Here is a 12,612-nt window from a genome sequence, read left to right on the forward strand (position 1 = left end):
ACCTCACCTACCGCTTTCTCCTCCATTACTTCGCTGCAATCAAATGATCCACTTTCCTGTAAAGCTCTAGTACATAGTGAGGGTCTGCAGCATATTGCAGAGGTCAGCACTGCCTCCCAGCCCAAAGCTGCAGGTGGTCTCCACAAGATGAAGGTGCTCCCTGAGAACTTCCTGGCTCTATCTATTCGCCATTTAAAATCAAGACGGAAATCAATGAACTTCATTGTATGTTAAAGAAATAAGTTGAGGTTCTTCCATAAGCATTAATCTTTTACACATAATATGAATATGGTTTAGTGGCAATAACCAAACCCATTAACATATTAAAAAAAGGACCATATGTAAATTCCCTGATCTTAGGGGACAACTAATGGATTACATTCCAGCATATAAAGATGCAAGATTTATATTTCCCTCTAGAGATATTCCAAATTCCTATTACTGAGCCAAATCTCTAAAGAGAGGAGGAGGTTTGTTTGTTTTCATTTTTTTTAATCAAATCTCTTTTTAATCTGTCAGAACAAAATGTTTTCACGCAGAAAAAAAGAAGAAATTCAGTGCAAAACCAACAGAGTCCTGATGGAATGGGGGAACTTGGAAGAGAAAATTAAGATGGAATAAAAATGCAGGAAACAAAGATGTGCACTCTTTGAGTGCCTTTATTACACAGATGTATGCAGGGACAGTTTGCTCCCAAAGGAAATCATTAGAAAGTTGATTTTTAAGAAGCTGGACCAGGAGACTCAATTCAGCCTTTTGGACTGATCCAAACTTTGATGATTGTATTTTGCTGTTAATTCTGCTGGGCTTTTTACTATGGCTTCAGACCCATTTTCTATTTTCCCCTTTTAGTGCCAATTTCTGCTCAGCTACAGACACGAGTCTTGTGGAGAGAAACCTGAACATGCACATATGCAACTGTCTGCAGAATTCATCTGGCACTGGCTGCTTCCCAAATCCACTGCTGTCTTCCCTGTGCAACCCCTTACAGACTCTTGAGTCAATTCAGGTATATGAGAGAAAGCTAACCTTTAAGATTAGCTAGGGTCACAAATGATTCATATTCTCACCACAATTCAACAATCACATTCAAGAATTCAAGCCCCATTTTTAAATATTTCATAGCAGCTTAAGTGATTCACTGTAATTCTTGGGCACCTGGTTTAAGAACAAGGATGTGCTTTTGTACTCAGATCAAGTAGGACCCTGTAGGGTTTCACAAAAACAAGCAAACAGCTTTACCACAATGTTGTCAGCCTGCTTAAAATGTTTCATTCTGACCCTGCTTGCCTTTAAACACCATTCCACCACTGAATCCTAGCCAACTTTGGTATAAAAGGAAGAAGAGAGTCAAGCTCCAGGAGAAGGAAAATGCCACAGCTTTAGCACGGAGTGAATAATCCCCATCTGCAACACATCTCCCGTAATTTAAGCTCATGTCACCACAGTCCTCAACAGCAACTCCAATTCTGCCTCTGAAAATCAGAAATCTATTTTCAAGTCACTGAAAAAAACCTCTGGAACTTCAAAGCCGAGCCGTTCTTTCAGCATCAAGATGCCCCACAGTTCCCCAAAGTTAGCAGAACTCTCTAACATTAGAGTTTCTCAACATGAGAGAAAATACAGGCTGCCAGCTGAGATTCGGAGATGTGCATTTACAGAAGAATATATAACAGGAGTGAGAAAAGCATACAAGCATTTTAGTCAAAAGCTCTTTCTGGTAAGCATTCTGAACAACCTGAAAATGTACTGGTTTACATTAACTTTTAAAGGAATCAGCATTTCTTTTATGAGAATATTTGTCTTAAGGTGAACATCAACTGATCAATACAGCACGGATGTAGACATATATTACTTTATCAATCATATATTAAAAAGTGCAGCAGCACTTTATATTTAATACCCAATGTAACCAATTAGTACTGCCATCCCCTGATGTTACACAATTTCATTCCCTTAAATTGCCATGGCAGTAAATTCTACAGTTATAAATGAGAAGCTGCAAATTGATTTACATGTAATAACAGTACCACTAAACCTTTCTTACCACTTTCAATTTTTCCCATCTGTTACCAGAGTGGAAGTTTAGGATCTATTATTCCCAGAAGGGGACTTACCCAGCTGGACATCTATAACAGTTGGCTGGTTCTCCACGGGGAACAATGGCTTTGGAGGTTTGTCTGTGAGTAAAGCTAGAAAAGAAAACGAGAAAATGTAATGGAAAAATTGAGACCAATGACTGCAAAAGAAAAGCTCTGTCATGTAAGCAATCAAATGTTTGTACACTTGATGGCATGTAAACATTTATTACATAATATGGCTGTTACACTGCCAATGTGTTAGCACTTTCCTAGTAGCTGTGGCGGCCCACTGATTCAATGGAAATGAGCTATTTCAAGAATTTCATTTTTAACATAAAGCAGCAAAACAAACTCCATTTCTCACTTTTAACCTACATATAATAACTAGATCAAGCATTTTAGATCCTCACCTTGCCAAGTCAACACAATTAATTTGAAATGCCAACCAAATCTATCTCAGTGTGACCAGTCCCAGCATGTCTTTATGCTTGCCCAAAACAGTATTTAAATGCTCAAAGAAAACTTGCACAGAATTTTGTCTGATGAACCCCAGCAGCTTCAGTCCTAGCTTACATTCCCACCCAACTGGGCAGGGCACGTGGATGCTCTTCTCAAAGCTCAAGTGGGGACCCTGCCTTCTGCTATACGGAAGTATCTCTATCTGAGAGCAGGAAACATTACCCCAGCCTGGTCCTACCAGGTGAGTGCTCCAGCCACTAGGACAGACAGTCACAGACAACACTACTACTGAAAAGCATGGCTATGGATGTAGCCTTCATGACCCGCTTTGAGAGCTTAGTGCCAGGCTGTGCAAATAGGTTTAGGTTGGGGCTAGCTTGAAATAAATGACTGAGTATTCCTGGAGATGGGGAGAACTGTTTTCAATCAAATACAGCATCTTGAAATTAAACATTTCAAAATCACTTCAAAACTTTTCCTGTTCAAATTCATCACCTGAAATTATTTGATCTGAGTTTGTAAAATGTATTTGCATTTTTCAATAAAAGACTATGGCAAAATTGCCCAGATCTCCTCAGAAACCTCAGCACTTACTGATTTGATAGGAAACAAGTCTACCCAGTGGTTTGGTAGCTCCGGCTGAAAGTTGCCTATGGCTGGGGCAGCAGGTCTCCCTGAACCAAGCAGAGGGAGCCTGAGCTCTGCAAGCTCCTGGCCTGTGCTCCCAGCTCAGCCTGCACCATTAGCAAGCTGGAAGAACATCTCTTCCCCAATCTGCTTCAGCATGAGTCAATGGTTCAACACACCTTCCCTAGGGCTTTAAAACAAGCTGGCTGAGTGGCTGAAGCAGAGGTGCAGCAGTCACACATTTCACTAATGTGGCTCTGATAACCAGCTATCAAACCACAGCTGCGTTAAAAAAAAAATCATCAACCTACAAAACATTTTTATGTCCACATCTACAGAAAATGACAAACTGTATTAAAGAAATACCTGTTTGATTTTGCTTTACAATTGACACTATTATTTTAAACTCCTTAAGAAGTGATTGTCAGCACAATTCACTTCCCCAGTTCCATTTAAATGACAATGGAGTTCCTTCCACTGATGCTACAGCCATGTTTTGCTTACCACAAAATAGGCATTTTGGTAACAAGTCAGCAGCCAACATTTCAGATGAAAATCATGTGTGTTTGTAAGAAGAACTCCTTGCACAGTTTACCCACAAGGACAACAGAGGAATCTCCAAAGTGATTTAAACAGCATGTTATTAAGACTAAAGCCACAAGCAGGGCTCAGAATGAAAGATAAATGGAAAATTCTGTTAATGAGAATTCAGCAGTTCAAAAATGCTCGTCCAATGCAAAGTCACAAGATCGACCCAGAAGCAACATCAAGGCTACCTGTACAATCACATTATTTGGGGATTAGCCTGCGAGTAGAAAATTTCTGGCAGAAACAAATAATTAATTTGCTGTGCTAATGCAGTTAAGTCATCTGAATGTCATTAGAGAAGAAGAAGAAAGTACTGCCAAACCTACATGTGTAAGTATGGTCTAACTACTTGCTTTTTAAGGAATTTCAATCCTAACCAGAGCTGAAAACTTCTAAGAAGGAGTTTTGGGCATTAAACCCAAGGGACTTTGGAACACATTCCACTGATGATTTTTTAAGCAACATATGCTTTTAAATTGCTAAAAGCTTTTGAGACGCTCTTCCTCATAAAATCCCATTGCATCCAAGAGGAGATGGATCACTATTGCTCCAGCTTCTCCACAAATCCCACCCTAATTCAAACAGTAGGTTTCTCACTTGAAGGTCACACCTACTTCGCGTAAAGCTCATTCCCAACACTCCAGGAAAAACATACATTCTCCAGGAAGTCCCAATACGCCAACAGCCAGAACATTTGGTAAGAGGGAACATGAGAGTGATAGTACATTTTCAGTACTGACATATTTCTGTTCAACATGTATAAGAGCTCTGCTTTTCTTATATTCTAATTCCCCACAGGAAAACCCCCTTTCAATAAATAAGTTAGCAAGAAGCAAGAGCCACTAGACTAGAATTACATTAGTTGAACTGTAACCCACTGCCAGCCATAAAAAGGACTTCTCCACAGGTATTGCTTGCCATTTTCTCTCAACTCATCACAGAAAATCAGAGGTAGTGTTGTCTGGCCCTGACATCTGCTGAGGGGGAACTTCATCTCTCAAGTCACAACCTGACGACATTGCTTTTCTGCAATTTTGGTTTGGTTTCTTTTATACTGTCTAGGCAGACTTCCTCAGACCACCTGCTGGAAGAAGAGACAGGAAAAGGAAGTACTGCATAGGTATTAACAATTTAACAATGTTCTTAATTGCCTCTGTGCAACTGAGGTCAGTAATTTCTTAAAAAAATAAGCCAAAAATCTCTAGAAAATGCATTTTGGCCCAGGAAGTGCACAATTCAGACTTCTTAGGAAGGTAACACATTGGCCTGTATCTAAATGCAGCAGTACCCCAGATGCTCAGCACAGAGAGAACGGCTACTGCCAGAGACATGCAGCTATTTGCTGCAGCTTCCACACAGGCCTGCTGCAAAACATGCTGGAGGGAGTGGAAAGGTCACAGTGGCTGCACTAACAGAATCAAGCCCTTTGTCCAGACTAGGTCAGAACAAGCAACACTCTCACCAACCCTTTACAGGACTCCTTCAGGAGCCATTATGATGTGTTTAAAGCTCAGCACACACACACACAACCTCATAAGTAAAGTGAGGGCTGAAATGGAGAAAGAGATCAGCTTGAGAATGCAATTCTAAACAAGTTGATATACCAGGTAAATTTTGTTTGGGGTGGAAATTTCATTGGGGGGAGGGGGTGGGCACAGAGGGAGGAAGAAGTCCAAACCACCCAAAACCTTGCATCCCAGTTGAGTGTGGTCCCTTGTACTTCATGTGAAGAGCATCAACAGAGTTTCACTTTCTGGTACATTACCAACACTTTTTTTCTTAGCTTTTTTCCTTAGATTTCTGACTTCTGTTGCTACCTTCAGGCTTTTCTTATATTACTATTTTTCATCTCTGGTACTAAATTGTACTCTGTGTGCATTGTAGACATGGAGAAAACTTGCTGGGGTAGTCGCACCCATGCCATGCAGTGTGCTCAGGCTTTCCTTGCTTAATGCTCTTTCTTTTCATATCTCATTCCCACCTGCACCCTTTGCAGCCCAACCAGGGCTTCCCCCTGTTTCCCTTAGTGTGTCACATTTTAAGTGGTTGTATTTTGCCATTTTGTTCTTGGAGAGTAATCATTATAATGAACTGGCAGCCTATTGGAGCTCTTTATGTAGGAACTGAAACAGCCAAATGAGATTTTGAATCTAGAAGGCAATGAACTGTTGGCTCCTCAATGTCATATGTGTTTACAGAAAAAAAAAAAAAGCCATTTTTATTTTAGAGGTCAGACATCAGATCACCCATTCATCTTATGAAATTCACTTTTGGTCCTTCTTAAACAGTAAGGCAGTACAAGATATTCTCAGCTACAAGGGATTCTAATCTTTCATGATCTCTGTACTTGACAGAGTCCACAAACAACCTTTGTTCAAATGCCCATTCCTCTAAGAGAAGTTTCTTTAATTCTCGAAACAGTTTTCTAGATGTGCGGCACTCTGATTTCCAGCCTTGCTAGAAGGGGAAGCAAAACAAAAAGTTAATGCTGTTACTGTATCAACATGTCTTTAATAAAGCTATCAGTATTATGCATTCTCATCTAAGGTACTTCACTTCCCAGAAAACCACTTTAAATTTAAACACCTAAATGCATTGCAAACACTCTTCCTATTTATAAAAGTACAGCAGTAGTTCTGCAAAGAATTATGAATATACCTCATTAACTGTCACAGGAACAGCTGGGATAGACCTGTCTACTGTTTTTTTTTTTTAAAGCCCTCAGAACACACCATGCCCTGGGCTGCTCCAAGCAGCAATACTTACATGGTGAAGCCACTATAACAAGGATGATAGTTCCCCAAAGCAACAATTCCTGCAGCCACACCGCTAGACCTCCCTTTGCAAGATACTAGGTCTGACAACACAGCACACTAAGGGGTTTCTTTGCCTTTACTTGCCATTCTAGGATTTCATCCCACGAACAGGCTGGGACAGCTTTGGCTGCATTTGTTTATGGAAGTATCAGCTGATACAGCACACTACTGAATTAAGATTGAGAGGAGAACTCACATAGGGCTTCTGTGCTTTGTCCCAGGGTAACACCAGGCACACTACCTGGGGCATTGCTTGAAGTCACAGGTGCTGGATGACAAGCTGGAAAGACATTTCTTTACCCAGAGGCACCTGACAATGCATGTGCCTCCCATAAGAGCTTGGTGGACATGGCCAGAGGCTGTTTAGCAGCCAGACTGCTAGGAGACTGCTTGAAGTGCTGTTTCCTCCTAGGCTTATAAAATAACCCCATTAGAAAGTAATACACAAACTTTAAAACAATAAACAAGTTGCTGTGATTTCAACAACACTTGTCATGAGTTTTTTCCATAGGAGACTTAAAGGCACAGTGTTCTACAAATCAGTAAGCTGATCGGATCCACTGCAACTGTTCATCCAGGTGCATTTTCTTTCCCAGAACACATGATACTTTTATTCTCTCTTTTTCAGAGGCACAAGGAATATGCTGTCCCAGGAGAAGTGACTCAGAAAAGCAGAGAAGAGACCTGCAAAAGATTTGCTCTCTCCAATTAGTTATACTGTGATCTTTAGCAGACAAGGGAGAGCGTGACTTGCTGCACAGGGCAGTGTCTAGCTACCCACAGGACCAACTGAAGAAGACAACAGCCTTGAAGGAGCAGCTCCTGCTTCCAAGTGCCAGTGCAGCATAAGAGCTTAGAGGCTTATTTTTTCCTATCATAGCTTTACTGTTTCAAGAATCTCTCATTCCATATTCAAACATATATCTGACACACTAATGAGTTCTCCTGAAAAAGCACAAAGCAGTTGAAAACAAACAGCCTTAGGATATCATTACTTAGGGATAAGCAATGATAACCAGTGAGAAAAACTACCAGACATCTCCATAAGCACCAGTTCCTTCACAGTTTGTTATTTGACACAGCTCTATTTCCCTACAGTATATCTTACCTTCCCCCTGCAGCAGCCTCACAGTACTCTCCCCACGCCAGTCAGACTTCTTTTACAGCAACCACAGTGAGAGATAGACAGCCCAAGCTGTTGCTACAATAAACACAAGTCTCTTACTGCAATTCTTGAATGGCTCAGCTAAACATAACTTCTGAATTTAACGCAGATCACCTTCCCCCTGTGCCATGCAAAGGCATGCTCTAAGCCAACTGGCACCACCTGCGCTCCAAGGACCTGAATTGCTACCAGTGTGAAGCCAGTCAGCACCAGGGTCATGCACTGAAATCCAGCTGCTTATGATTTGAAGGGCCTCCTTCTTGTGACTCAGCACAGCTGGAGTGTTTGCCAGACCAGATAACTCTTCTAAGGGAGATGAAAGCAGAAGGCTAAAAATGTTAATTCACATGAGGCTAAGAACTGGTCAAATGCTGGGGAAGGGTTTTCTTCTCCTTCCTCAGGGTGGATAATGACTTTTCCTCTTCTTGTGATAAGCACCCGAAGTACATTTGCTGTTCCATAATTTTGCTATTGATGTACCTCCTGGACATTTGTTCATGTAATTTGCAGTGATGAAAGGAACAATTATCCAAATATGAAGCAGAATGCAGGGAATAGAACGAAATTGTTTGAAATCTTCTATGAGACAATTACATGCCAAGCTACCTCCTTCAATCAAAGGATCTGGCATTTTCCCACCACTAATTAACATAGAGCCTCTAGTATCATTCAATCAAGAATCTGGCTAACCTTTTGACAGCAGAACCGATCTGTTTGAATAGCATCCTCTGGGGCAAATAACAGCATGCCAAATCCTTAATCTGAAACTAGCTCATACCCAAAGTTAAGCTTTTGTTCACTCCTGGTTCAAATACACATGCTTCCAGGCACGGCTTAGATCTACTTTGGCATCTAAAAATCTTGGCAGTTTCACTGGAACTTTCACACCATAGATGAGCATGGAACTAACTGCGTGCAAAACGCTAAATCAATAAGTTAACCAGAGGGCACATGTTGCTAAGAGAAGCTCAGCATTACACCTTTTAAAAAATATGCACCTAACTCCCTTCGGCTCATCTGAAATCCCAGCTTGTGCCAACAGATTTCTCAATGGCTGGCAGTAAATGCTTCAGGCCTGACCTGCTACTGCTTTATCTTTTATGTTGCTGCTTACACCTAAGCAAATGTGTGAGTCAACTGTGCAGATGTGAATGTAAATGTGACAGCTATAGTCTTGGCTGCCAGGGACTGAACTGTGCACTTGGTGAGTTAAAAGCTTGTCTAAAGAGCGAAGGGTTCCCACCTGGACTTGTAATAAGTATACTTTGTGGACTGAGCCTCTAACACAAATTCACCAGCAAGTCCCACTACCAGATCAGAACAAACACTTTTCATTTTCTTGGCACAGCAGTAAATTACCACACAAGGTGAAAAGCAGTGGAAAAACCACATAAAACAACTCATTCATAAAATTGCAGCTTTGTGAATTGTGTTTATATGGGGACACCATTCCCTGATTAGCTGTATTGTAGAGTGTTCTACCAGTCAGTCAAAACACACTTTTTCAGCGTTCAGCTATTGTGCTGCCTTTCCTTCACCACAGTATCAAGCTGACAAAATGATTGCACCTCCATCCGTCATTTACTGTAACAGAAATAAACCCACTGCAACAAAATGTTGTCAAAGGATAAATGTCTCCACCTTTGAAAATAAACACTGAACACTTATTCTCAATAAACTCAAACTCAATAAACTCAGAACTTGTGTGGAAGCCAGGAGTCATTAACCAGGGTCAAAGAGTGTTTCTCTACGTATTACTATTCGAGCAGGAAATGCATCTTTTGGGACAATGAGGTGAAATGATACAACAGCTGGATGCCTACCCCTCTGCCACCATCACCATGAATATCACTTTTTGAAAACTCTACCTAGGATCAAGAGTGCCTTAATGCACTGTTTGGTCTGCCTCCATGGGACAATTTTCTGCAAGGAGGAGTTTAGTATTTTTATATTAGCAGTAAATAATTGGAATTCATCACATGAATTCTTTTCAGAACATTGAAAGCAGGACAACACAATCACAGTTTTAAGGAAGATGCTGTGTCCATGCTGAAATGCAGCTTGCAATGGAAATGAATTTTGAGGCACTCAAATGCTCTTGGATCATTACTGGTGGTTTTGATTCTAACTAATTAAGTCCTCAATGACTTGGAACAGACCCATGCTTAACAGGTCATACTACTGGCACCAAGAAGAAGCTGGCCATGACTGCAGCCCCCTTGACTTTGAGAGCAGTCAAAATCCTACACAGCTACCTGTGTCTGTCCTGTTCTTGCCAGCTGCTCCAACAGCTTCTGCTGCAGGCATGACCTTGGAGCCCATGGTAACTGTTTAAAACTAGTAACAGCAGCTGCCAATTCCATGTGCGAAATCATCTCTGAAGAAGTCTTGCTGTCAGTCTTCTCACCTAAGATGTCTTCAGCTACTGCACACAGGATGTTCTCAGAGTGCATGGAGATAGCCAAACTGCTTTGGAGAGAAGAGCAGGAGCATGAGGTACTAGATGAACTCTGTGGAATTCATGGAAATGATAGATTTTGGTGTGGGATCTTCTAGTTTTCAGATTTGTGCAGGACCTTCTTCCCCCTTCTTACAAGGCTATCAAGTCATGTAGGGCTGTAGAAAACGAAATGGTGAGATTCTGGTGGAACTTATGCAACAGACTATGACTTAGGAGGACTCTGGTGAAGTGCAATAGAAACAAGAGCGTAGACTGCACAATACTGAAGCACAGATCGCAAAATCCCACAAGGTGCCCATCACAAAGCAATTACAACAGGGCTGAACACTTAACACTACTGCAATATACATGTTAAATGCCAGTGGCAGCTGACTGTTACGCATCTCCTGATGTGAAACACTCAGTGACACTGATGGTATGGGTTACTATCAGTGCTGTCACTAGAGTCATTGCAAGGTGGGTGCTGGAAAGTACAATTCTGTGTTAGCAGGGCTCTCACTGTACTGATGCTATCAAGTTTCCTTACTCCTACGGTTGCCAACACACCTTTCTTTTCACTGCATTTCTAGATTTCACAGATTGGATTAGGTTATGCATGATCATTTTATTCCTTTCCTAAATGTGGATCATGCAGCTTTCTTTTATGAAGCAAGCATGAGTTTCCTCTGAAGCAGAGAAAAAAGTGTAATAAATAGTTACTAAATGTAAATTACATTTCCCTGCAATATAATTCATTAAAATCTCACGTGGAGTGTGCTTTTTATTTAGTGAACGGAGTGTATTTAACACAAAGGACACATAATTTCATCTGCACTCAAAATGTTTCTCTCGGACTCTGAGCAGAAATAAGATGCTTCAAATTACCGTCTATTTCAAGGAGATCTGCAAAGAACATTTAATGACATTTTATCTTTTGACTTTTTTAATTCTTTTTTCTTTCTGTCTTATAAAAAAGTGAAGAAGTGGTGACGGATGAAGCCAGATCCCATCATCCATCTTGAAGGGACAGCTGGAAACTTTGCATGCAAATGAAAGCTATCATTCTTGTCAGCCTGAAGCCAGAGTACCAAAGGCCTGCAGTCCACAACCAATTAATATTCCATGATCAATTTGACCACTCATGCACAGTGAACTACTGCACCACAGCACAACCCCAGCAACATGAATTATCGTGGAGTGGATTTTCTGCATTGTTTTAATAAAACTCAAAGCAATCCTTTATTCTCTGAAACTAAAAACCTTGTATTAAATACAGATAGAGTATCAAAAGAGAATTATTGTGGACAATGAATGCCAGCTGAACTAAGTATTAAGCACCTATGGTACTATATCTAGGAAAAACAATGGGTGCTCTTTTTGGGGCTGGGAAAAGCCATCTCCAAACTCAACAGCAGCCTCCAGCCAGTGCACACCACAACCTGGCGAAGGAGGAGCCGGTGCCATTTTGCCACCTCTCTTAGTTTGCTGTTTCAGGCAACTGCATGGCTTACCTGTGCCCTGAGATAGCCTTGAGTCAAAACCTGTGTTACAGACCAAACATTACTGTGCGGTTTTTCAAAGAAGAGGACAGAGCTACTGAAGATCAACATTAAAAATGTATTTCACTTGAAGGCCCAAAGGCAGAAGAGACCATTTAAAACTCGTACTTTGGACATGATTAGATGTTGCACAGTGTAACAGCTCAGCCTGCTTTGATGTTCAGCAGGACCATTACAATTTCAAAGCTGCCATACCGCAAACAATTTTAGATGGAATTTCAGTTGTAAGGTTTTTAGATTAACAACATTCGCAAGTAAGAAACATGGAACTTCTGTTAAGTCATCTCTTGCCAATTGATTTTCGCTCTGTAGGGGGTTAATGAATAGGTTTCACCCTGCCCCATCCAGCCTATTAATTCTGATGCATTCTTTGGATTAGCACCCTGGCTTCCAAAGCTTACTACAATGATGAAAAATGTTACTATATTTGACAAGGAAAACCTTTTCGCAAAATGTTTATGCAATATTTATGCAGGTTCTTTGCCTCTAATCTGCCTTCAAAAGCTGCAAAATATATTCCACCAGGTTTTGCTATTATTTTTTTCATTTTACCACTGAAGAAGTTTTGAATTGTATTATTCACTAAGCACATGTAGAATTGTTAAGAAAAAATTGGGCCGAATCACGTCATTATTGGTTGGATGAGCAGGAAAAGAATAAAAGCAGGCATAATACAGGCATGTACAGAAATCATAGATACACTCGCTACTGTTTATCCTGCCTTATGACCGAAGATCAAGAAAATGTAAATCTTCTGATGAAAGACAATGCTTTAAGAAATGTAGGAGATAGTTATCCCATGAAATTTGTCTTCTTATTTGAGGCAAAGGGTTTAAAAGAATTAACAAAAAAAGTAGCATCCATAGAAATCTCTGGC

General features: G+C 40.7%; 1 protein-coding gene across 1 annotated transcript in view; it reads right to left on the minus strand.

Annotated features, from left to right (window-relative positions):
• The window catches only part of IL1RAPL2 (interleukin 1 receptor accessory protein like 2), a 381,828-nt gene that overhangs the window by 106,962 nt on the left and 262,254 nt on the right, over nucleotides 1-12,612 (minus strand). Inside the window, exon 5 of the mRNA XM_059824474.1 lies at nucleotides 2,118-2,192. Coding sequence (XP_059680457.1) covers nucleotides 2,118-2,192 — 75 coding nt within the window. The remainder of the gene's footprint in view (nucleotides 1-2,117; nucleotides 2,193-12,612) is intronic.

The sequence above is a fragment of the Gavia stellata genome, chromosome 14, assembly GCF_030936135.1.
Source record: "Gavia stellata isolate bGavSte3 chromosome 14, bGavSte3.hap2, whole genome shotgun sequence".
Taxonomy (NCBI): domain Eukaryota; kingdom Metazoa; phylum Chordata; class Aves; order Gaviiformes; family Gaviidae; genus Gavia; species Gavia stellata.